General features: G+C 38.8%; 1 protein-coding gene across 1 annotated transcript in view; it reads left to right on the top strand.

Moving 5' to 3' along the window:
• The window catches only part of LOC141962534 (von Willebrand factor D and EGF domain-containing protein-like), a 185,895-nt gene that overhangs the window by 99,933 nt on the left and 58,639 nt on the right, over positions 1 to 27,323 (top strand). The window contains exons 12-20 of the mRNA XM_074910812.1: positions 741 to 877; positions 1,970 to 2,131; positions 6,598 to 6,702; positions 9,353 to 9,467; positions 13,774 to 14,024; positions 15,176 to 15,395; positions 21,090 to 21,227; positions 23,237 to 23,389; positions 24,819 to 24,983. Of these exons, the coding sequence (XP_074766913.1) occupies positions 741 to 877; positions 1,970 to 2,131; positions 6,598 to 6,702; positions 9,353 to 9,467; positions 13,774 to 14,024; positions 15,176 to 15,395; positions 21,090 to 21,227; positions 23,237 to 23,389; positions 24,819 to 24,983 (1,446 nt within the window). The remainder of the gene's footprint in view (positions 1 to 740; positions 878 to 1,969; positions 2,132 to 6,597; positions 6,703 to 9,352; positions 9,468 to 13,773; positions 14,025 to 15,175; positions 15,396 to 21,089; positions 21,228 to 23,236; positions 23,390 to 24,818; positions 24,984 to 27,323) is intronic.

Raw genomic sequence — 27,323 nt, forward strand, 5'->3', positions numbered from 1 at the left:
GAACAGAACACAAATGAAACTTTACCTGATAATCATAAAACATTTTAAAAACAGTAATGGGTGAAATTCAACCTTGTAAGGAGGGCAGCACAGGCTGTACATCACTTAAGCTCTACTTAAGGCCTCAAAATAGGATTTAAGTGAAACTTAGCTGGTGCATGACATTTGTGCTGACACTGTGCAGAGCTAAGTGCCACCCATTAATGACTTAACCCTCACAAGAAAGCATTCCTTTGAGGATCATTACTTTTATTGGCCCATAGCTTTTGAAAAAAAAAGACTCTTTTGCACTGCTGTTTCACATTATGAGGAGCCTGGTGGCATGGTCGTCTTCAGCTATTTCCACTTCTCATTCTCATGCTTCTCTATGCTGTGGCATGACACCCTGTCCTCTCAGCTGTGCCCCCGTCCTGTTACCTGGGTCAGCAGAAGTATTACCACTGGCGACCTTTTAACACGAAGCCACAGGTTCGGTTAATTGATTCCATGAGCCATATAACGCCCACTGAGATTTCTTGCAGTCCTGACTGCATGGGGCAATTATTCATTGGAGATTTGCTGCTTCCCATTTTGACAACTGCTGCTCCTCTTTTCAAGAGAAATCCACAGGGAGGCAAGGAAAACCCCAAGGAAAAGAATTAAACAACCAGGAACAACAACAACAAAATCTCTCATATACCAAAACAGAGCCGCATGTAAGTGCTACTATCTAAAGCTTTATATCTATCTCACCCTTTCAGAGCAAGCTTTGGAAATCACAGGCTTAGAGAACGGGGGTCTCTGCAATGTCCGTGCCTCGGACTGCACCAGGATCCGGGTGTTCGGTCTCGGCTTCAAAGAGTCACCCAACCTGCACTGCGAGATCACCAGATTAATTGTAAGCAACTTCCCATGGGCTTGTAAAGTATTCACGATACACTCAAAAGTTGACTTGTTTATTTTAAAGTCTTTTACCCTGAACTGTGTTGAGCGCCATCATCTCTCACTGCCACAGTGGGGTGCAAATACATTCAAACCCTGTTGTCAATATGTTTGCTACGAGTGAGGGGAGCTGAAGAAGCTTTGTCCTTTCCAGGACTGGTTCCTTGGAAATGCACTGCTATGCAATCCCTCTAATTTTCTCTGTGGGGTTTTGTTTAACTCTTCTTTGGTTCAGCTGCACTGTAGTCTGGTGAAGCCTGAAATCAGAATATTATTTCCCATTTTGTGCATCTGGAATCGGTACGCTTGGTTGTTTTCTTAAACACATTTGAATGCTAAGTTTTGTGGTTAAATATAAGGCTTCCTCATCATAGTTACAGAGGCTCTTATTTGAATTTTCTTAGTCACAGTTCGATACCAAATCAGAAGTTTTAATGAGTATTAAACCCATCTCTTGCTAACACTATAATTTTATTATAAACAACTATACACAGGCAATGTTAGGACTGAATTATTTGGTGTATCAGCAGACTCAGATATGAAGTGTGCATACTGAGATATGAAGTGTTTGATTCATCTCATAAATCCACCTCATAAAAGATGTTCAGCCTGATTCCCATTCAGTGCTAACATGCTAATGAGGCACAGCTGAGATTTGCCTACCATGCCCGCCCAGGGCTCTGCAGGCTCTTAACAAGCAGTGATGTCTTGTGCAGCTGATCTAGATAAGTAGCTGACATGGCCTTCAAGGAGCAACAAGCTGGCTGCTGAGCTCCAGGAGCAAAGCTGCTCTACCACCTTATCCTATCTCATCCCAGCTGCTTACCCTAAGCACAGACCACAGCACTTCCTAAATCAAGAGACCACTTGCATGCATAGACGAGCATGGCTTGCTCTATACTGTGGCTATAGCAACAGCATAATTTCTTTTAAATAAGCCATCTGGAAATGCTTTATATTATTAATTAGAAATATAAACATATGTTGACAACTGGAATTTCTTTATATGAGCCTTCAGTTTCTGCACTCTCCTTCTGTTTTACTGTAGCATCTCAATGGCGAATGGATATCAAGAGAACAAGAAACCACAAAAGCAGATTTTCTCAGCTCTGAGGCTGTTGACTGCCAGATTCCTCTCCTAAATATTACAGAGACAGAGGCTGTGCACTTTGTGGCTGGTGATGAGCCGTTCGCAAGATGGCAAGTGAAAGTAGGAATTTCTTATATTTCTAAGAAATTATTTAGGAGAAAATCAGTTGTCATGGTAAACTAAAATGCAGAGCAAATGTGATTCCCTTCAGAAATGAAAATGCATGTAGAAATACTTATATTAGTGTCATGTAGGGGGGAAAAGAACTCCACCAACCAAAACAATATGAGTTTAAAATAGGTAGGCAATCCAAAAGTGCAAATTACAATCACTTACCCAGGTAATCACCTGAGATTGATGCAGTTGTACTAATCAATAGTTCATCATTAGTATTTCATTTCTGGAAACCCCAGCTCAAACTCCTGATTAGGCAGCAAGTATAGATTAGGCAGCTTTGACTCCCTGTTTGCAAGACTGATGCTTGCTCAGTGCAGGAGCAGAGCATTGGCTGGCTCCTGGGTAGCAGGTGAGGGCTGGCATGGTCATGATCTTGTCTTGAATGACTGCAGGAAGAAACAGGTGCACTATCTACTCATATTGGGTTCTCTGCTTCAATTTTAGCCCCTTTTATTCACAAAATGATACCTACTTTCTAAATGTTTCCAGGAAATCAGTGCCTTACTGACCGTGTGCTTGCTACCCTTGGTCTCACCCTCAGCCTGGATCGTTATTTTCTGCAGATTGGTTGGTTTTATAAGACTGAGATCATTTAAAGTCTCTATAACTGAGAAAAATATATTGCCATTGTAGGAAGACTGCAGATGTGCTTTGAAAATTGCAGCATGTAGAAATGAAATGCGTAAAACACTCACTTCACTGTGGTGTTACTGCCTGTCCTGCACCCCACAGCTCTCTGTACCCCAGACTGGGGACACGTGCTGCCATGTGGCTTTGGGGAAACAGAAATATGTTTGGCAGTGCACGCTTTCTATCCAGTCATTTATTTTAAACAGAGAAGGATTTGTGTTTTAAGAGATTAGTGTAAGATCTCTGTGCGAGCAGAACCTGACCGTTGGCTGCTGGGGTGGACCTTGGACCTTCCTCCTGGAGAAGGTGCTGTCAGAGTGAGCTGTCACCGAGGCTGAACCAGGAGGCAGCTCCCTTGCTTAGGGCTCCAAAATTTCTCAAAAGAGATACTGAACTCTGCCAACTGTGAGATGAAATGCTGCCTCATGATGGAAGGATCTGAGAGGGAGACACCCTTGAGTTTCCTGGCCCAAAAGGACAGCTAACATTTTTTGCACATTCTGCACAAATGTTTCTCCAGTGTAACTTGGATAGCTTCCTTGCAGCTCAGGTGTATTACAACACAGTTCGCTTTCAAGTGCTGCCTTTCAGCCCTCAGGAGGTCTGTACAACTTTTCTCATTTCTTCCCCTCAAAACAGATATAGAATGTCTCTTTCCTTGCACTTAAGTTCAAGAAAACCTCTGCACCTGTGAGCCTTCTGCCCTTTTCCTCTCCTTCAAACCCTGCAGAAAAACCAGGTTGATGGTTATGCAGCGAATGCACAATTAAATCATCTCAGTCCTCATGCGAATCCTAGTTCTCCTGTGGATCTTTTTGCTGATGGAATTGGGAAGGCAGAGCTCAGCGCTCAGTTTCAAAGGCAGCTGGCCTTACACAGTGCCACAGAGAACAAAACGATGAAGCTTTTCAAGATAAAAAATGATTTGAAACTAATTCCACAGATGTTCAAAAAATCTGTGCTCCGGAAAATTCCTGATAAGACTTACTGCAACATTGATCTTCTGTGTTATGCTAATAGATACTTTTTAAAATGTAGGTAAAAGATTTTTCAGAACAAAACCTCAAAACAATCCTTTCTGGAAATATCACTGTTCAACATTTTCAGAATCTCTCCCCCAGATCAAGTTACAGAGGAATCAGCAAAGTTTCATATAAGCTTTTTTCACTACCAGTGTTGGGGGAATGGGGGCTTGACAATATCTTCTCAGTGCTCTATCGTTTTATCTGTTCTTGTATTCATGTTTCAGATTTTGCTCATTCTTTCCATGACATGCTGCTGAAGGTAGATAGCAAAGTACATGGGGCTTTTGGTATAATTAGTTTAGATATCAAAATACAAACTCTTACTTGGGCAGCAGATGACTTGGCCTGTCCACACAGATGCCTGGGTGAAGAGGTGAAAGAGCCTGGCAGGCACTTACCTAATTTGGGAAGCAGGTCTCTCACTTATCCTCAATTCATTAACATCACCTGTATTTGCAGAAAAAATATTTGTTAAAAAGTCACGGAGGCAGAAACCAAATTTGAATTCAGCAAGTTTTTACAGCTTTCATTTTTCATTTACAAACATTTGTACAAGTCAAATTGTATGTAGATTGAGTGATACAAATAGCCAAGATTGTTTCGTGATGAATGAAATACTTCAGGCAGAAGTGACAGACTTCTTGATTGTCCTGACTGCTTACCCAGAAGAAGAAACTCTTTCCTTGCAGATGATACGTATGTCCAAGCAATCAAGGCACAACTCTGACCGTGTGTTTGGCTTTTAAGGGCCAACGGAATTTGAAGAGAGGTTTGCTCAGCTTAGGTCTCATTGAAGTATTTGTTCCACATCACTAAGGTAACTAATGGAAAAACAATTAAAATAGTGATAAAACAATCCAATTCTAAACAGACATCAAAATGGATGTTTATAATAGAAAGTAGAAAAAAAACAGACTAAAAAAAATCAAGACTTGCATTTCACTCACAATGCTCACTTCAGATAGAACAATTAGTGTAATTTTATAGCTTTTTATATCTTTCCCTGTCTACCCATTTCTTCACCCATTATTAGTGAACTGGTATTGAGACAACACTGGCTGCTCTGGTAAAGGAATGAAATGAAATGTAAATTGCATTAGGAATAATATATTCTTAATGGAAATCTTGCTTTCAATAAGCACTGTCTTTCAGAGAAAAGCAGGTCTTGAGGGGGGTTGCCTGCTTTATTTTTTCTCTCCTCAAACTGCAGGATAAGTTCTTTATTTCTTTTAGAAGAGTTTTTACCTTCAGTATAACACACAATAGTCTAATATCTCAACCAAATATGATGCCCAGGAAAAAAATTATGGTTTTCCTTAGAGCATTTCCTTAAAATCCTAAGGAGTTTTACTGGACCAATGAATTTTACTGATGTTTTGGACCAATTTAACTTAGTGCAAAGAAGTTGTTTCTCTTCCACAATTTCACACCCATGAATACTGCTTGTTTACCTCTTGTGTTGGTTTCTGCAGAAACAAATGTTCTTAGCTCGCAGTGCATTTTGAGCTGAGAACCATCACATGTGATATTGTGGGAGTATTATATTCCATGAGCTTTCAAATCATTGTTAGTGAACTTATGATAATTGGTGCTTTTCATTAAAACTATTGAAGTAATTTTTACTATCAGTACTTCTTTGTTCTATTTAACATACATTCTTTCTACGAACTGAAATAGTTTATTAATTGACCAAAAAACTTTATACTCTTGACCTTGTAGAAATCCTTTGTAAAGGACCTGAGGATGTTTCAGCTTTGGAGTCACAGGAGAGATGGAGGAGGGCTTGGGAGTTGTTTTTATACTAAGAAGACAGAGGGGTACCTGACCGATTCAGAGCAAAGGCCTTGTTAGATCTGCTAAACAGCAGCTTTAGTTTGACTATGAGAACCCAAAACTTTAAAAAATATCTGACAGAAAGGGCTTTGCTTTCCTGCTGGTGTTCATCAGTGTTTACAGCATGGCTTTCAGGAGTGTTTTGGGGGGATCTTTAACATTCTCACCTCTCAAGAAGTATTACAATGCTTCCTCAAAAGCCAACCCTTTCCACACCAGTCTGGTAACTTTTGATTTTTATTGTAGAAAATTTAAAATACAAACTTATTTAACCCTTTCCTATTGTGTAAGCATTCATTTATGGAAAATGCTAAATTAAGGCTCTTTAAATTACCTACATGTACAGGAAATTGTGAGCTGGGACAGGAGGTGACCGTTCTAAAGTACCTTGCTATGGAAATGGGACTGTTGCTCTCTGATATTATCCACCCTAGCACTTTTTTTTAAGATTAATTTAAAATAACCATATAATATGTGTTTTTTGTTTTTTGTTTGGTTGGTTGGTTGTTGTTTTTTCTTTTTTTTTTTAATCCCCAAGGAGTTTACTTAGGGATTTGCCATTAGTAAGAATGTGTTCCTGAACTTCAGCCAAAAATCTTAATTTCCCCGGAAAGACACCCTTGTAGTACTTGAGTACAGTTTCCATAAAGGTATTGAAAAAACACCCTCAGGAAAAACCTAACAGCAATCAGAAAATTTGAATGCCAGCTGAGCCAAAAGATCTTTTGGTTATTAATGAATAGTTTCCAGTTTGGAGCATTAAGCAATTTGTTAGCTTGCAGTAAAGCCACTCACAAGTGGTTTAATTTATCTTGCTGGCAAGCATCCAGTTCAAGGGGGCAACAGTATATGCTCCAAAATGAGCTGACAGTCTCCATATGGAACATTATTACTTATAAGGATGATTTTTGTATCATTTAGATCACTAACGACGGCTTCCAGTACAGTAATTCCAGAGTGCTGACCCTGTACGATGCAGTCTGCCAGGCCTGCCAATTCCATCCAACCGGACTTTGTAAATTAAAGGTAATTTAAAGATCGTAAAGGTTTAATATGGATCATTCATCTCTTCCTTAGCCCTCTCCCTCCCTTCGATGTACTGTTTGTAATAACTGCTTTAGAAAAGGAAAATCTATTTGGTAGGTCAGCTGCACAGCCTAACACTTTTCTCTCTTTCACAATTTCCTGTCATGATTTTTTTTTTTTTTTTGTATTTACATGGGGTAGAGCATGCTTTATGATGGACCTTTCTCAGACAGACACTTCCAGAAAGACCATGGCTGACAATATTTACACTTTGCAGCTGTTAATGGAAGTAACTAAGACTGACGAGTGTCCGCTGAAAGGCAGCTTAACTTCACCCTTGAAGTGTCTCTGCTCTTTTACCTCTGCTAGACTGTTTGGTGAGGGCACTCTAACTGTAAGGTATATAATTCCTACATCCATTTTCCACAGTAGCAAAAAGTATACTAAAATGCATGTTATACAGCTTTTGTCATGTGAAACCACCCTTGAGAGAACATAAAACATTCCTGCTTACATTAAACACTGCTAAATACGAACATATAGCACTTTGACAGTTTCAAAACTGTAAGCAAAAGTCTCATGTTGCATTTTAAACTGCCAACATGCTAAGAACTGCCTGGAGAGCACTATAACCCTCTGTTTTCCTGTGGACTGATTAGTGTAACATCCCCAATTCATTAAAAAAGAGCTTCCCTGCTCTGATTTTCTAGAGAGCTGTGTTAGACAACTTTAATTTTTTTATTGGGGCTTCACTGAAACTTCTGGAGGATATTGGGTGGGATATTTGAATGTGCTCAAACTGCTTTCCTACCCTGATCTAAGTATAAATGAGTAGGAGACCACCAGTCTTCATTTTTATACAATGAAGATTAAGGTAAATCTTAACTTATGTGCCTCACTGTTCTCATTAACACAAATAAGAAAATATAGTTTTCAAACTTGCACTGATTGCAAGAACATACCAGTTACCAAAATAAAATTAAAGTTCACATTTTTTTCAAACAAATCAGTGAATAGAAATTACTTTATAGGCCCAAATGAGGACAGAACCACTTAAACTTCAGATTAAAATAATTCTGTCAGAACCATCCCAACTAAAGCTAGGTTAGGGTTTTTTTGCCAAAGACTTTCCTTATTCTTACATTTTTGAAACTTAGAAATATGTATGTTTTCTCAATATGCTGGTGTTCTCTAGGGATTATAATAATTTCTATCCTAAAATGCTTCAAGGGCCTATTTGAACTAGACTTCCAATTTCATCAGACCACATTCTAATTACCCCTCTTATAACATTACTTTGTAATACCTAAATTGCTTTCAGAAAAGGTGTTTCAATTAGGGGACATTTTATATCAGGCCATTTCACATTCTGTGTTCTTTTATGGACCTCATTCTGTACCACACTATCACATCAGAATAAAGCATCTTTTTCATTAGAACATCAAACCCTTGAAAACAACAATGTAATAAAATCTAATTAACATCCAGATTTTAATGTTGAAGATCTGTCACGTTCTATCATGTCAGGGGAATTACGAGAGTACTTTTTGTTTCTCTACCTTACTCATTACTCTTAAAGTGGTATTATTTAAAATATTGACTACTATACTTTGCAAAATAAGTTTGAGAAACTAATAAAGCAGCAGGTAGAAACCGCAAGGCCAGTATCCAAAGAAAGAAAAAACAAAATTTTCTTTGGTCCTGGTAGCATCTCCCTCCTGTTGTCCCACTGTAGCAGTGACATCTCCCGTGTTCCCATGTTTTGCTGAGAACCTGCAATGTCAGATAAACTCCCATCTGCAGGTGTGCCCCAACACAGGCTACAAGCAGAAGGCATAACCGCCACAGGACCTTCCCGTGGCGTAGATGTTTAATTATATCTGTTAATTATATCCCTGTGTTTGCTGCTGAGACAACCCAAGTGTCTCCAGCCCATGTGGAAGCCACAGGACGTCCCTGGCCCTGGTGGCCACCCTAATTAGGAGAGGACCAGGTCAGCCTCAAAGGCTGCTGTGCCCATAGTGCTCCACATGAACTTCTGCTGGGAAGTTCTGCCCGACCTAGGCTCCATCCATGAGGTCAGCTGTTGCTTACAACTCTCTCATGGAAGCCTAAAATCTAATGCACTGCTTTATTCTCCTTTTATATCATTGTTTTTTCATATTTTTATGCAGCACATCCAGAAATAATTGTTAGCAGAAGAGGATTCCAAAATTTCAAATGGAGCTTTTATCCAGTCTCAGTTTTTGTTAGTCTCATGGAGCTCACTTTTGAGCGTTACCTAATAATCATCATATCGGTAGTCAGAGCTGGGAATAATGATCAAGTATGGAAGTGAAAAAAAAAAAAAAAAAGTATCACATTGTGTTGCATTCATATCTGACAAGCAACATCATATGTTGCCTAAGATAAAACATTCAAAGTTACAAGGATCAAAAACCGAAACAGGAAAACTTACATGTCTTGTTTTCTCCATGTCAGGAAGAAGGTACCAGTATTTAAATTGATACTATTATTTACTATTATTATTCCAGGAGACAAGTGAGTTTGTGCTTATCTCCAGAAATTATTAACTGCTAATTTCTTGCCTTTCTTATTTCTTTTTACCTTGCCTCTACCTCCCATCCATTTTTATTTCTTTTTTTGGCAGGAAAATACCTGTAATATAGATGGACTTTGCTATGGTGAAGGAGAGTCAAGCCCTACCAGTCCTTGTCTTCTCTGTGAACCTGACATTTCTAAGTTCACCTGGTCTATTAATGAAAGTAAGACAGTTTTTTCTAAGATTTAGAAGCACTTGTCAGGGAATTTATGACCCAGTCTATGAAATACATTGTTCATTTGTCTAACATGAATCTGTCCTGCATAGTGCACATGGACAGTTTGCAGTGGAAATAATGGGGTGCAGCAGAAATGCAGACTGATCAGAAGAGAACAGCACTCCACTGCATGCAATATGCATCTGGGCATATATCTTGTTCTGGCTGAAAAAACAAAATAGCACCTGAAAATGAAATTTTGATATACCAGTGCCCCATGCAGTGCCCAAGTCTGTCAGCTAAAGGTGACAGACCCTGAATACCTCTGTCATCATCTTGCAGGTACAAATCTTTAAGGGAACAATTGGGGGGGGGAAATACTGGTTTTAAAACGCTAGTATATATTTTGGGTACCTGGAAGAATTGTTTCCTTTCCCTGAGCCAAATTCTATGAAATGCCACACAAAAGACCTTGGCTTGGCAGGGAGTCTAAGTGACAGGGATCAGGCACTCATTACCTTCATTGCTGCAGAACCCAAAGGCTCATTCTGCCACCCGTCGTGGCAGGGATGATGGAGAGGGCTGACTTTTGAAGCACCTCCTGAATCCTGAGGACTTAATCATAGCTTTTTCATGGCTACATCCCCAGTGTAAACAGCAGCCATTACTTACCACATACTTTACAGATAATCCATGTTTCTAGCAGCATTATCCTCACAGCGCATCTCCCCACTTACATGAGCACATTTGCATCTGGTCGATATAAAGATTATATTGCTGCTTTTATGTAAATTCATATGTTGATTCTAAAAAGAGCTTCTCTGTACTTTTAGGTTCTGTAAACACAAATTACAGAAAGGTATGTGAGTGACAGGACCAGTTTGCTTTGTTTGCAGCTTTATATTCCTTTAGGGTGACCTTTAGCAGGACCCTTCTGGAAGGAGAGGAAGATTGCTCTTGTCCTTGGGGAACAGCTGGGGATGCTCAGGGAGAGAGGCTCCTAGAGAGTGCAAGGTATGCCAGCAGAAAGGACAAGAGCTCTATCAGAGTGGCTGGAGTGCACAACTCCAGTGGAGATACAGATGAGGACAGCAATAAGGAGACACACTCTTCTCAAAGGTGACAGAAAGGCCCTTGACAAGGACCAGAAAGGACCCAACAGTTTTCAACAATTACAGAAGTCAAAAGTTGTCTGAAATCAATTTTGGAAGCAAGAACACACTAGGAAGGGAGAGAGTTGTTCATGAGTCCTTTTAGTTCCAGGATAGCCACTTTGAATCTCATCTCTAGTTTATGTCCTAAAAATTCCAGCTTTAGGAATTTTAAGCTCTCCATCAGAAGTGTAGGCAGATCCATCCCAAGTGTTGGCCAACTAAAAATCCCATTGAATATTACTTGGATGAGTAGTTAAAATGCCTACGAGTAAGCTAGACCAGAACACGATCATGTACACCTGAAAGCTGTGTTTTTTTCCCCCAGGGATATTGTTTAGTCTAATGAGAGATATTATCTGTGACTCGCAAACCTTGCCTCCTTTCTGTCCTTCCATTGTGTTGCCAACAGCAGTAGCTTCTCTAGGGATAAGCTGATCCTGACTGTTACATAGACAGGTGCATTACTAATACTGAGACATTTGATTTTAAAATTCAGAAAAGGGCTTAAAATAGAAAAACTGCATTTGTTTTGGAATTTATAAAGCTAAAAGTGATTTGGGAAAACTGAAACAGATCATGATTCACTTTTCAATAATTCCAAAATTTAAAAATATTGAAAAGAAAGTGTTTGTCAGACTTGTTTTCAAAATTGTGAAAACCTTTTTAAAAGTTCTGCAATAATTGGGAATGTATATATATATTCACTGAATGGCAAGGAGATCTCTGTGGAATTAGAAACACTCTTATTCACAAAGTACTTTCAGAACATCTGATTTTATGTTATTTTGTGCCTACAACTTCTCATTACCCTCCATCCAGTTAACACCTTTGTGTTTATCTGTAAATGCATACCCAGCATCAATATTTCATTGATTACTTTGGGCACAACTTTTATGGGCTCCATGGTTTAAGTGTTTTGGGAAATAAAAGGTAAATTAATAGATGGAAGCTTTCAAGAGTTATGCCAGGACAATCTGCTGGACAAGCAGTTTAGAAAGCTCTGATAGCACAGCAGCAATGAGTGAAGAAACACATTTAAATAATTGCATGATATGAGACACGTTATGGAAAGCAGAGCTTGATAAAAGGATATGCACCTCAAAAAACTCCTAATGATGACTTCCCACAAGCATAATGCAAGGACACATGCAGTCCTTATATATATGTATATAGAACATATATAGAGTTTATAGTTTTAGAGCATGATTTGAAATTAATCCTTGGCGTTAGAAATGTACTTTAAGTTAAATATGACTATGGTCAAATTACACTGTGGGAAGATTCCTTTAAATATCGATATATGTCAGTTTGTACTAATTGTTAAAGAGAAAAGATGACTTGAGACTGAGGAGGCTTAGAACCTGGAGACAAAATTCCTGACCCTGCACAGAGCTGCTGTCACCTCAGGGTACTCATCCAATCTTACTTTTCCCTGTTTCTAAATATAAAATGTAGTTCTTTATCTTGTCTTCTTTGCCTCTTTATATTTAAAGTATCTTCAAGGTAGCATTTGTAAATACTGTAAAATAACTTTGTACAATTAGGCTTTTATCTTCATTAAGGAAATACTGAATGTAAACAACAACACTAGAAATAACAATGCCATGGTGACATGATATGCACTACTGTCAGTGGGGATAGAGAACCTCAGCATCACTGAGAGCCGAGTGCACCCTCAGCAAGTTTGCTGATGACACCGAGCTGTGTGGTGCTGTCGACACGCTGGAGGGAAGGGATGAGCCATCCAGAGGGACCTGGACAGGCTGGAGAGGTGGCACCGTGCAAACCTCATGGAGTTCAACAAGGCCAAGGGCAAGGTCCTGCCCATGGGTCGGGGCAATCCCCAGCACAGATACAGGCTGGGCCATGAGGGGATTGAGAGCAGCCCTGAGGAGGACTTGGGGGTATCAGTGAATGGAAAACTGAACCAGCAATGTGCACTCATAGCCCAGAAAGCCAACCGTGTCCTGGGCTGCACCCAGAGCAGTGTGGGCAGCAGGGCAAGGGGGGGGGATTCTCCCTGGCTACTCCACTCTCGTGAGACCCCCCATGTAGTGCTGTGTCCAGCTCTGGGGGCACCAACAGCAGAAGGACACGGACCTGCTCGAGTGGGTCCAGAGGCCATGAAGATGCTCAGGAGCTGGAGCACCCCCTGTGAGGACAGGCTGGGAGAGTTGGGGGGTTCAGCTGGAGAAGAGAAGGCTCCAGGGAGACCTTAGAGTGGCCTCCCAGGACTTAAAAAGGGCTACAGAAAGATGGGGAGGGACTCTTGATCAGGGGGTGTTGGGATAGGATGAGGGGTAATGGTTTTAAACTAAAAGAGGGTAGAGTTAAATTAGATGTAAAGAAGAAATTCTCCCCTGTGAGGGGGGTGAGGCCCTGGCACAGGTTTCCCAGAGAAGCTGTGGCTGCCCCCTCCCTGGCAGTGTCCAAGGCCAGGTTGGACGGGGCTTTGGGCAACCTGGGCTAGTGGAAGGTGGCCCTGCCCATGGCAAGGGGTTGGAACTAGATGATCTTTAAAAGGTCCCTTCCAACCCAAACCATTCTATGATTCTATGACTGATATAACTTTACTGGCACTGAAAAGACCTTTACTCCTGATGAACTGTCAAACTGAAATCAGTCAGACTGCTCAGGCTCAATTGCTACTCATGTGTAAAGGTAGAAGAGTCTACTCAGTGGAAGAGCTACACCTTTTTTTTTTTTTTTCACCCTGAGTTGCCCACAGAATTAATTTGTCATTCATCATTTTGAGATTTAGTTTACTTATATTTAAATGGATAGAGTGGTAGATATATATATATATAATAAAAAATATATATATGTAAGTATTAGAAATACAATTAATTAAAGTTTTAGTAAGTACTGAGGGACTAGTGGGAGGTCATAAAAGTCATGTCTGATCTCCCATGTATCAGTTGACACATGTTCAGTATGGGAAAAAATTTCTTTATGGGGCATTAAAAAAATAGGAGGAAAAAATGTACTTTCTGGTAGAGCCATTTGCTGCCTCTAACATCTAAATCGTTTCCTCTGTTAGTCTCAGGGTATGTTCTGTACCTTTTTCTTTGAGAGCACTCCTACAATGACCGTGCTGTGAATATTTACATGGGAGAAACTGAAATTTATGTAATCATGATTTCATTTTTGCTGTTTAGACAACCTGCCTCCTGTGTTCCAGGCCCCCTCCAGCCAGCTGCTGACATTTATTGGTGAGAATTTTGTTTACCAGTTAATAGCAGTGGATCCGGAAGGGTCAGCCGTGCTATTCATCTTAGAGGCTGGGCCACAGGATGCCAGGCTCTCTCCTGCTGGCCTTCTTATCTGGAAAGTTGATTCAGAAGAAATGCAGACCTTTGAATTCACTGTGTCGGATGAATGCAATGCACAGAGCAGATACTCTATTGAGGTAAGAAAACGAACACTTTAAAGGAAAAACAAAACAAACCCGTTTATCATGTCATTGTTTTGGTGCAATTGTCATTATAGCTAATAATATGTTAGTGTCTTGAAAACTAAGACTTCAGCTATTTCCTCGTAAGTGTATATTATCCAGCACAGCAATAATGATCAATTAATGGAATAAATATCTCTGAGAATACAGAAACTATATATACCAGGAACAAGAGAGTGCTATTGATTGCTGTCTGAAAGAACACTCTTGCAGAGCCTTTTAATGGTTCATTAATCTGCTTTAAAATTCACATTCCGCATTTGGATTGTAGAGAAAAGCATATAACATAAAAGACCAAGTTTTAGCTATAAAAGGGAGATTATAACTCATTCTCAATGATATTTTTAGAGGATGTCTTGCTCTTATGTCATTACTCCACACTTTAAGTTCCTTGGCAGAGCTTGTGCATTGCTTTGTCTTTGTTGTATAGCCTAACATTAATCCTGTGATAGGATGAGTTAATAAAGTGGGATGCAGACTCTTGACATAGGAACAGTTTTGTGAAGAAAAGATTTTTATGCCTAAAGATTCCTGTTTTAATGCAGTCAAACCGCTATCATCAAATGTACCAATCTGCTGAATCCACACAGCAAAGGGGAAACTGGAGCCTAGATACAGTTGTAATGGAAACGTCTCAAAACTAGACCTATGTTTAACTAGGTGAGATGATACAGAAGTCTGGATCTGTTGAAATGCTCTTGTACATACATAAAATACAACTGTGGACCTCTCTTCCCTGAAGAGAGAGACCAGGTAAAGAATGCCACAGTTTTTCATTTTATTCTTTGAAGAATAAGGAACAAATTCTGCCCTCAGATACTACGTAAAAACTGCTGTTATAGATAACAGGGGTTTTTTTTCTTACACTAAGTTAGAATGTGCACCTAAATTATGAAAAAAAATCCCTTTAAAGACAAGCTTTCAGTCAAATAAATAAGCATGCTGTGTATGAGGCCATTTATCTAGACAAAGAAAATCGGTTAAAAATAAGTTTTCATAATAGTAGATAACATGTTTGCACTATCCCTTCCTAAAAGGTAACAACGTGCCTCTCAGCTGTGATTATTCAGCAGAATCTTACCACAAGTCCCTTTTGCCTTCCTCAGGTTGGAGTGAAACCCTGCAGCTGCCTCAATGGTGGAACATGTGTTACCAATATTAAATTCCCTCCAGGCCTTGGTGAATACCTGTGCTTATGTCCAAATGGATTCGATGGAGAATTTTGCCAGGAAGATATTAATGACTGCAAATCAAACCCCTGTGGCAGCGGAACATGTGTGGACAGTGAGGATAGCTACTTCTGTAAATGTCCCCCTGGTTTGGGAGGTAACAGTTTCCATCTCTGATTTAACTAGAAATATATTGTGCTACAGGGTTTTTTGAGTGCAGCATGACAACAAGCATCTGTCAAATGGACTTACATAAGCCCCCTCTTCTACTCCCGCGACTTAGCTTTAGATAGACAGAAAATGTGCAAAACCAGCTATCTAATTATCTGTGCTCAAGGAAGGAAAAATGACCCAAAGCCCAGTGGTCCTGAAATAATCACTCAAGGAGGTTATGAACCTCTCTGATCTCAGTTTTCACCTGCTTATTTCCCATGGATATGTCCATCCATGAGATGAACTAGGAGAAGACGGAGTGGAAGAGAATAGGCACAGAGATCCAGGATACTTTTACACTCCACAGGACTTGACTAAATTAAATTAAAGAATAAACTGGGAATGAATGATTTTCTAGGTCAAGGAAGGAGAAATAGATATGGAAAATATGCAAAAATAAGTTGTCCTCTAATCCCACTTGAATCTTCATTAAATTTTAGCATTAGAAAACCACAAACCCATTCGGTTGATAAATATGTTAATGGAACAATATCTAACCTTTTAAACTGTTCAGAGATGGCCACAATATGATTTTAAGAGATGAAGGGAAGAAGGGTGATCACTGCAACAAAAAAATATTTTTCTAGAAAAGCAGAATGAAAAGCACAAAGAGAAGAAGTTGGAGAATGAAATGCAGTGATGCCAAAGAGGTGGATGTAAGATGTATGGTGCAAACAAAAATGGTGTAAAGACCTGAAGTGCAAGGAGAAAGGGAAGCATCTCGTAGATAACATAGGTGAGAACACACATGTACCTCTCATGGAATTTATATTCAGCTTCACTGCACTCATGATGCCTGTGGATGACTGACACATATGAAAAAGCACTTGTGACAGCACATGCGGACTGGAACCAGCAGAGGCAGCCATGAGACTCTGCTGCATTGAGCTTCTGAAGTTTGGCTGAGCTGAGTTGCTGTTGGGTCTCGCAGAGTGCCGACCAGTTCCTCCAAGCTGGGACCCATCCTCCAACTGCTCGTTACACCACTTGCTTCCAACGTAATGGATTTTCACATTGGCCTAAACACACCTGCTCCTGGAGCTTCACATAAGTTGTCTTTTCATTTACGTCTTAGTTCTTCAGGAGATACAAGGCAAATCTGAACATAGAGGACTTGAACAAGATTTCTAAACCTGACTCTTGCTTAACTTTGCAAAGGGCCGGTTAAAACAACACCCACTCGCTCAGGTCACTGTACAGTCATTGCAAAGATAAGACATTGTATTACTCTCCGTTCTTGTCAGAGTCAAATTAGTCTCCCACAAATGAAAGGGGAAGACAGAAACTGTGTTAGAACGTCTCTTAGATCATAACTATTCAAAAGCAGAGTACAAAAAACCACCTTAAGCTGAGCTCAGATTTTGGTCCTTGAACCTGTCAGAAACCCTATTCACATATGGAAGCATGAATGAATTCATGAAACCCATAATGTAGGCTGCTGTGCAGTGCTATAGGTTTGAAAAGTCAGGTAGAGGTAACATCAAATGAACATAATTATTACTGCTTATATTGTGCATATATGGAAGAAACTCAATTTTAAAGAGCAATGAACAGATTTTACCCAATGGGCTCATGCAGGCAGCAAGGTACCCTTCCTGCCTTTCAGCAGTTCATGAAACTTTCTTTGTTTAGGTCATGTGGGACTGACTGCAAGTCCAGATTCCATTAACTATAAAATTCCAGCAGAAATGAAAAATAAAAATCATTCAGAAGTGGAAGTTCAGAAAAATGGTCTCAAAGATCTGTGACACCTAGACAGTAATGATTCCAGGTAATGTTAACAAATAGCCAAAACCTGCTGCTATCCAAAGGGTTTATGCAACCAGAGACTCTACTGATGCAAGAACACACAAGCCTAAGCATGCAGAATAAATTTAAAAAATGGAAGTTTGATCAAAATATAAAAATCCCCAAACCAAACAAACATATGCAGAACGTATTGAATCCCCCTGGAAATAACATTTCTATGAGTACGGGGAAAATTGGGAGGCTTTTAGGCTGTATTTGGGTAAACACTGGAGATATACAATGAGAACAATTATTCACTACCTGTAAGGAGGTGAATTAAAATGTATAAAAAGCAGTATAATTCCATGAGTTAATAACTTCAGTGGATCTGTTCCTGTTGTTTGATTTTCACAAGTTTCACACTGCTGCCCCTCACTTTATGTGGTACCGCACACAGAAGGAATGAAATCAAGCTCTATTATTCCACATAAAATAGTCTGCCATAATTACAATGCATAGTTTAAAAATTTGCATGAAGCATATTCTGAAATGTGGTTCTCATTCTTACATAAACAGTAAATATCCAACACTTCAAAATAATGCAGTTGAAAGCAACATACAGCTGACTCTAGAGGCAAGGGCACAGGACACCTTGGTGGACAGAGAAGCACTAGATTTTCCTGTACCCTTAATTCTTGCCAAGTTAAATAAAAGTGCATTGGTTTCACTGTTCTTCCCCAGCCCAAAATGCTAACACACAAGCAACAACAGAAAAAAAAAAAAAATGACTGAGTGAAATAGGAATGCATCTCAAAGTTTTAATAGCAGGTGAAAAATTATAAGCAAGTGGAGCTGAAAACCAGCTGGGAAGTAGATGATTTTACTTCAGGGCAGGTTCTGTGACAACAATAAAAGCTCATCCTTGATGCCGTGTTTATGTCTCAATTCCCCAGAAAACCATCAATAATCTAATGAGAAGGCAATGCTATACTGCTCAGGTGACAGCACCACTTCGCCGTCAAATCTTTACAAATGATAGTAAACAGGTAGTGAAAACAAAAAGTTAACTCTTTTGAGAGCTGCCCGATCACCACTGCAAGAGAAGCAGCAGCACATGGAGCAACAGTAGCAATTCAGATGCATCGGAGTGTCTCAGGCAATGTAAGGGTGTAATGTAGGAAAAGGAACAAGGCAGGGAGAGAAGCCACTGGAAAATCTGAGAGAAAAATGACTCCAGAATTCTTACTACTTTAAATTTCTGCGGTGACTTATACACCTTTATCTCATTGAGTGTTCAAAGCTCATTCTTTTTTTTTCTTTGACATTGTTAACAAGAAGAATTCCTGTTGTTTCTTCTTTTGGCCACTGAAAGCAAGAACATCACTCACCTGAGAACAGAACTCATCCCTGAAAACTGTATTTCAGTCACAAAACAATTCTTTCTTTCCCCAGATACCAGTGATTAAATAAAAACTGAGGGGCGGGGAAGAAGATGGAACTATTATATAATTTCATTTTACTGTTCAGGAAACTGAAGAAAACCCCAAGATTTTTTTAGGGTTTGTAATAACCATAGAATCCCTAAATGAGATTGCCTGTTCTTTTAGAGTCAGTGTAATGTGAACACAGTCAAAAAGTCTTCCTCTGCATCTGTAGGTGGTCAGCTCCTCTCAAGGCATAAAAGGACTTCATCTGCTTGTCAGATTTCCCATGCAGGGATGGAGAAATAGAACTCACACAGAAACAGATGTTTCAACCTTGCAACCTGAAGATCTTTTATTCCTATTATTTTTATTTGCATTCTAGCAGTGCCAAGAGAATTGAGACTCCTTTGTGTTGCAGAGCACTGGAGGTCGTGCAAACAGACTGACACTTCTTGGTGCAGACAGTTTTCTGTCCATTTCTGCTGCTTCTTCAGCAGCCTTCAGCCAAATTTCAGACTTCACAAACATTTGTCCTTGGACTCAGCTGGATTATCATTATGCCCAAATTGATCAGATACTGTTTAAAATCAAATCTCTGAGTGAAGTGCTTGCATAGTTCCACCTTTATGTTACAAAAATCAGTCAAGTGACTGAATTTTAAAATTTAACTTGTTACTTATGGTGTTCCTTTGCTTTTTCTAATTCTCTTGTCTTTGAGATTTTGCAGCCAGCACTTTTCAGCAAAATAGAGTAATAAGTGGGAGGAGAGGGGACTGAGGGAGAAGTGGCTGTTGTTACTGAAACTGGGAACGTCATTCCTACCTTCATTTTTTATGATATTATGTTTAGTCTTTATATGATACTCAGAGGAAGAAAATAATTACTAATCTAATCAGAAGGTAATTCATTCAATATTTTCCATAATGTAATGTCCAATAATTTCTCAGTGCATCATCAGAAAGCAGTATCAGAGAAAAGCAGCCTGATACTACAAATGTGCTGATTATACGATAGAAATAGCAATACAAAATGTAACAAGGGAGGAAAAAATGTAAGTTAAGTGCTGAAATACTATGTGATGTCCAACTTAAATGAAAGAAGCAAGAGGCATGCAAAACCAGAACAGCTTAGCTTGAGAAGGGACGTGGCTTTTTCAGGGCTGTTTTTTTTTTTCCACAAGACAAAGCAGGCATGATAAGGTGATGCCACTAACTTTTTTAGGCAGTTCAATCAATCGAGACTTCAATTTGAGTTTCTTAAATGGAGATGCTATTTTAACTTGAAAGGAGTAGTGGAAACTATCTGAAATGCTGAAACAATGAGAGATTATGTTATAGGAGATGAATAATAATGCTCTGTTTTTACCATCCTGTAATTCATTCCACTGTGACAATTGGGTTTTTTTTAAGAAAAAAAATATCTTTTTATCCTTAGATGTCCTTTCATGATAAAGCTGGATATCTGATAAGGAACAAGCCTTTCTGTACCTTGTCATATGTCTTGAAATGAGTTCCTGGACTCTGCAGAAGGTGTCCCAATCTTGGGTATTCCTACAAGGGACAAAGGGCATGCCTTAATAGAAGTGCTATGGGCTAGTTTATGACCTGCTACCAGGGCTGCATATTCTAGTGAACCAACAATAGCCAAGCAAGTTTTCTCAAGTGCACAGAGGCAGCAACACGCATACTTGTAGCCTGAGGGAGTATTTAACAGCATTATATGTGATTACTCTTACATTTGCTGTTCAGACAGTAATTTTAACTTTCAGGTCACCTTCCCCTATAGGTATCCATTAAATCATACAGAGTTGTAAATTTGAATATCAATTGCTTCAAGAGATTTTTAAAACCCTATTTCCCAAATCAGCAATAGTCAAGGCACATTGTTTTGGGTTCAGATGTTATAGCAGCTTATCTTCTGTCCACCAGCACTTTGGCTCAGAGACATTTTCAGAATGTTTCTTCAAATTTTAATTTTAAATAGAAAATTTTAAAAACCAAAATCTGATAATTTTGTAAGAGTTACCTTCAGCCAAACTCTTTCAGGCTGGTTCATAGTAAGCTGTTAGTTATGTGAAGTTCACATAGAAATGAAAAGCACAATAGGTCAGTACACAACTCGTCATATCCTAAAGACAAAATGGTGGCATTCATTGGCTTCTTCAGTATATGACAAAGATCTCACAAAAACGAGACAACAAAAGCAGCATCAAAGATGTGAAATGCGGGGGAAATAATTTAACATGCACAGTTTTCTACGAGCAGCAGTCTCAAGTTCAGCACTTCTGGTGCCAATAATGACAGTAATAAACAGTGTGATAAAGGCAGGTTTAAGCGAGACGGTGGGGAATTTGGCTGTAACATGAATGACGTACCCTGTAATGAGTTTACAGCTGAGAAGTAAGCCTTAGTCTGCTTCAACATTTCAGCTGAGGAATAAACAGGGAATCTTTCCTGATTATTAACCTCCCTTTTGTTTTGCCACAGGGCTTACTTGTCAGGAAGACAGGAATGAATGTGAAGACAGTATTTGTTTTCCTGGAGTGCCTTGTATGAATACCTTTGGATCATATGCATGTGGAATTTGCCCCAGTGGGATGAAGGGAAATGGTAAAACTTGCAAATGTAAGTGTTTTGCATAATTGATTTTAATTGATGGGGGGAAAACTGGGTTCAGTTCTACTATTTATTGAGTACTTTGCCACTTGCTTCAAGTACGGACCTTTAAATATACAAAGCAGACTATTGTCATGTTATATTAATATAGATAATTGCAAATTGGTCTCTGTTTGCTATTTTTCACTGCAGTTTAGTTTCATTTTGGTTACAATGAACACCCGTGCATACAAAAACTCTTTTCCAGATGCTAGCTAGATAATTTTCCAAGGATGTTCCCCATGTTCTTCATTATTTCACTCCTAAATATACCTCCCACTAACACACTTAGGGAGTAAGCCCAGGATTACGTTTGTTTTGGGCAAATGCTGTGTAAGCAGGGTGTAGGGTAAGAGGAAGAAGGTCCATATGTAAATCCTTTGCATCCTTTCACCTCTGTTTCCAAGGTGTGTTTCATTAGAGGACAGAGTCCACAGCTGCTGAGCTCATGCTTGCCATAAAGTCATGCCACAGGTCCCAACTAGTGAAGGAAATGACCAGAAACAATTTTACATCTGCTCAGTATTTGCTTTTGGGACAACAGGCTTTGTACTCTGCTGAGACCTTCCCAGTGCATGGGATGCAACCTATTCACACTCTGCTTGTTTTAGTTGTATACATATAATAATTCTTCTCCAAAAACAACATTTTTTTGGCCAGAAGGAAAGAAATCAACACTTGAAGTGCTTCATGTTTGTTTGTTTGTAGGTGTTTCCAAAGAAATACAAGAAGCAAAAGATACAGATATTAACTGTGCAGATATTAGTTTTTCCTCATATTGACTCCCAAGAGGAAAAAAAGAAAATCCAATGTAAAAAGACTGTTGTAACTGCAGGATCCTGGCACCAGCAAGACTGTCTTTGCCAGATTTACCAAATATCCCTTCAATCATATTGCCAAATGTCTGTACAGAATGTTTTCTTTGCTGTATTATTTGGCCACATTGCTTATTTCAAAGTGATTTTGCATCTGTTTCATTAATGCGTATTTTTGTAGCTAATTTGACCAATGAAGGAAGGATGTAGGAAACAATGTCCTTTTTTAAAATATACCAGAAAAGTAATTTCTTACTTTGCATTTCTTTTTAATTACAGAAAGATTTCTCTATTTCTGAAATGCACGTTTATCAGAAGGATAAAACCTGAGGGGTTCTTGTCCACCCAAAATAAGATAGAAGTCATTCTTCGTGGTTCTGATACACAGACATAACATACCTGCTCATAGTTCCCTTGCTTAAGCAGGTATAAAGGCTTCCGGGAGGAAGGAGGAGAAAACTGAAGTAACTCTGTAGCTCTTAGAGTAGGCTAGAGCTCATTGCATTGTTTAATATATATAAAGAGTCATAGCCTTAGGCTTTATTAAGAAGACACAATATCCAACAGACCTAGGGCGATAGTTTTTTAACTTGCAACGCTATCCACATAGACTTTAAAATCCCTAATTAATTCAAGATATTATCTTAAAATTATGCGGAAATCAATATTTTTTAGAGTCTTCAAGAATCAATTTTCCTCTTTATATCTATATATGACACATACAGTTTGCAGCCAAACTAACTGAAGCCAACAAACAAGTGCAATGAAGTTTCAGACAGAAGCTTTCAAGGAGTGGCAGGAATCAGACAGGGCACAGTGTGTAGTGTAGCATCTTCATCCAAGTAACAATTCTGTCTAATACACGGGGTCCTGGGCCACCTTTGTGCCCTTAACTCAATATAAGATCCCTGTGCATATTAAGTATGTCTCCCAGATAAGCAAAGTTCAGTGAGTTTAGGCCTAGTAATTTTTTCTATATTTGTGTTGAAGCTTTGTTACACGTCAGCAGCTGACTCACCTGATTTGCCTTTATTTGCTTGATGGTTGGCTTCCAGAATAAATTTATGTCAGGTTATCTGATTTGCTGTTACTGTTGCTTTTAATCATCAATCACAGCTAAGCTGTAACATCTTGTTGCCTTGTCTCCATGCTTTCTTTTCACAGCTGTGCTTGCTGCTGATATTAAAAAAGCTTTAAGCATTGAAAAAGGCAATAGTAGAGGTGACTTGAACAAGACTGAGGTTAAGCAGCCACTGGAACCCTTAGAGGTGAAGGATTCTCCAGTAATTAAGAATTTTAACAGAAGTGATAGACATGGTAGGTATATGAAGATATTAAATCGTTTTCATTCGCTGCTGTGTACATATCCAGAAATCATACATTTTATCATCTTAACAATAAACAGAAACAACTTGTTTATAACACATCATAGACAGAGTTAAAAATAAAAAACCTCTTAATACATCAGGCTGTGGATTGCTGCTAAAAAATTTTACATGGAAGGGAGACGTTACAGCTATAGCAATTAGAGTGGTCAGGCTTAACTAGAAATTGCATCAGTTCTGAGGTAGAACAAAATCATTCCGTATCTTAGTGATCAATGGAAAGTATGACATGAATGACAGCTTATGTCAGCTTGCTATAGCCAAGTGACCCTGATATTTTATTTAAATATTTGATGGGTAGTCACTGAATTGAGACTGAGTTTTGAGCATAAGAGAAGATCAACTCTTAAAGTATGAACTTGACTGTGGCAGTTGCTTTTCCCAGAGGCGGAGCACTACAGCACTCCCTAACCTGCACTCTGGCCCTGTCCTAATGAGTGTTGCATTGTTTAGTTGATTTTCTAGTGACAGCCCGGAGCAGAAAAATTGAGACTGGGGATATGTGTTGTGTGGGGTTATATATAAAAGATTTATTTTTTTTCTCACCTTCTTTCTTTATATCTGTACCAGGCCAGCCAACACCTAACCAGAACTTGCCTCTTACAGGTATCCATCATAATGCCATAGGTAAAGTGCAAGAATAATGATGAAAATACTTGAGAATCATGATGGAGACCTCACTGGAGGCAATTAAAAAAGATCTACAACCATCATTAAGATTTTATTCGTCTGTTCTCTGTCTTGACACTATTAAATACTTCAAAGGCAGTTCATATACACTTGCTATTCAGTGACATCATAAGTGATAAAATATTATATACTACCAGAGTGTTAAATTTTGCATGTAGTTCTAAGATAATTAAAGTAGTCTCCTGTCATATGAGGTTTGACACATTAAGGATGATTTCTAGATCAGAAACATATGTACTTGACAGTGTATTTTTAAAGATGGGGTATATGTGCTGTGAGGTTTGATGATTACCTTCCAATTCTAAAAGACCAGAAGGATGTCAAATAATACAGTTTCTCACTCAGTTAATCTTTCACTTATGCTGAAAATTACAGTTTCTATACTATCCATGATAAACACCAAACAACTTTGAGTAATAAACTTGAAAACATGTAATTAGAGGACTAATAAATCTTGCTTTAATGAGAAACAGCTGTTCTGCTACACTGTGCCTACAGGACATTCTCGTATTTGGCTCAAGGTTTGGGAACATTCTGCATTAATTAGACTTGAAAAGAATAAAAGCAGTTGTAAAGCTTTAGCTGGGCTCAGGCAGTCACTGCTTAATTTTACATATGAATTTGGTTTGAGAAATTAAAAATAAACATGCTTGAATTCCCTTCTTTTTTAGGCCATGCAACACCACTGTCCCATATTACTACCTGTGCCCACAGGCCATGCTTTCCTGGAGTGTTATGTTTTGATCGGAAACCCCCTTACATTGGATATGTCTGTGGCCGGTGTCCAGCAGGGTTTTTTGGAAACGGTCGAGTCTGTACCAAAGTTCCCAGACCAGGTACTTTCTCATTTTTAGAATTTTAAAAAGGTTTTGCATACAAAGGCTGTAAGAAAATATGAACTAATATGGCATTACAACACAATGTACCTTATAATCAAACACTGAAGGCTTTTCTCTTTCACTCTTACCTGACGAACACCTGGCAGGTATTTCAGGAATACCTAGCTCTATCAGTCAAAATTCAATAGATTAATCACCTCATTTGCCACTAGGGAGAATTCTTCACAACAGGACTTACTAGATAGTATGAATCACGGCATCTGTATTTCTGCCACACCACTGGCACAGGATTTCAAAACATGTTTCCTCCTCAGTAAGATCAGAACATGACACATGCCAGTATTACTCCCCTTTCCTTCTTTCCTAATTCTTTTGCTGCAAGGTATCTGTTCTCCAAGGTGACCTGTGAAGATGATGAGAAACAAAGTGTCATGCAAGAACAACCATACCAACAACTAAAGGCAACAGATAATTAAAGCATTTCAAAAGTATCATTCGTAGCCTGAGCAATAATCTTCCTTAGGGAGCTCTGAAACTCAGTTGGTCCCATTAATCTCTGAGGACTGATCATTAGAAGAGGTCTTCTGCTGTGATAAAAGAAAAACTGGGTCCTGACCTCAGGCAGAAAGTGGCAATACCATAGCAACCACTCATCAGTTATCCAATCCTGCTCTGTCTCAATGAAATTCTCATAACTCAGTGTGTGGTTCTATAGGGACAGTATGGATGGTTGTCCCCTTTTCACTGCACAGAGTGATTTGCCAAGAGAACTCAATGTTTATTCCTTAATAACAGTAGTTACTAGGTCAGATTCCTCAGTTTTCTTCTAAGTCTTTTTTCTTAAGTACTCAAGATGGACTGGCTTGAAACCTGTCAAATTGTTCCACAACCTCCTACATTTGACAAACCCACCGCCACTTCCCATTGTGTATCCAAATGAATGACTGTTACCTTGGTGTTATATTTTAATGCACACTATCAAAGTGGAAGCAATTTTACTGCTTAGTGTAGGTATCATCCTATCTCTTTGAACTATAAATTTATTTTAGCCAGTTCTCTGAATCTAAAGGTCACAAAAATAAACCCAACATTTTTCTTTCTCTCGCAATGAGTATGTGCAAAGTATTACTTAGTCTGTCAGGGGCACTAAGTCAGCTATTGACTCTTCTATAACTTGGTGAGGCTGTAAAAGCAACTGAGAAAAAAAAATATCATTGTGCATATAAACTAACATTTCTGTTATTGCCCAGAGCTTCACCTTGTCGTTAATGGCATAATGGGATATACGTTGTACAACCCAAAGGTCATTTAAATACTGTTGAGTAGAGCAGATAGTCTACAGCTCTAGGTACTGGTGCAGTAAATCAGGCATGCTTACATTGTGCTTATATAAACATTAAAAAATAAATTTGTGTATGTTCTAAAATGGGAAGTGTAGACAGTAGTTGCCATTTACTGTGATTCATACCAGTCATACAGAACTCCAGGCGAGATCTAAGAAATATCCCAAGTATCAGGATCTGAGAATAATACATGATTCTTTCAGAAGTGAGCTGTATATCAGAGGCTGGGGGACTGGTTTTCTTTTCCCTCTCAAATATGCAAACTGAGTCCAGGACTTCATGCTGCAAATATGGCCATACAACTAGCTTGAGCACTTTGGGGAGGGAATGAAGAAGAATTATTTTTGTTTTATTCCATCAGAACCTTAAATTCACTCATGTGAATTGTATCACAATATAAACGATGAGAATCTTGTGCCTCAGGGTTAAATGAGAGTAGTCAGTTGTTTTAATATTCAGAAATGAAAACAATTGCTGCAGCTGTATGTGTCCTAATTTATGACCAAAACGATCGGTTTAACTTTCTTTCCCATTTGCTTTGCTAGTTGGAGCAGATGTATTGTATAGCATTGATGATTAAAAGATATCAGACAAAAAAGGATGAACTTTCAATTAGATTTATGTAGTTATGGATTATGATTATTGTGAAATCCTCCCTGTTAGAATAAGAGCTTCTCTCCCTTGTAACTTATGCTATCAGTCTTCAAATGAAACAGAACAAATCCTCTTCAGTTTGCTAGAGTGCTTGTGAAGGTACTGAGATTATGTGCCGCTTCTTTCCAACGCTAGTAATTTTAATCTAAAAATACTCTTGTTAATGCCTATTTTGTACTTTTATTGGCTGCTTTTGACATGAAGTTACACTCACTTGTTGTGATTTAAGGATTAAAGGATAAGTATTTTTTCCTACAGAAATGAAAAAAATTACCCAACTGCCTTTGTAGACTACTGAGGAGAAAAAATATGCCAGAAGAAAATTGTTTCCTAAGTCAGT

Source organism: Athene noctua, chromosome 7 (genome assembly GCF_965140245.1).
Source record: "Athene noctua chromosome 7, bAthNoc1.hap1.1, whole genome shotgun sequence".
Classification (NCBI taxonomy): Eukaryota; Metazoa; Chordata; class Aves; order Strigiformes; family Strigidae; genus Athene; species Athene noctua.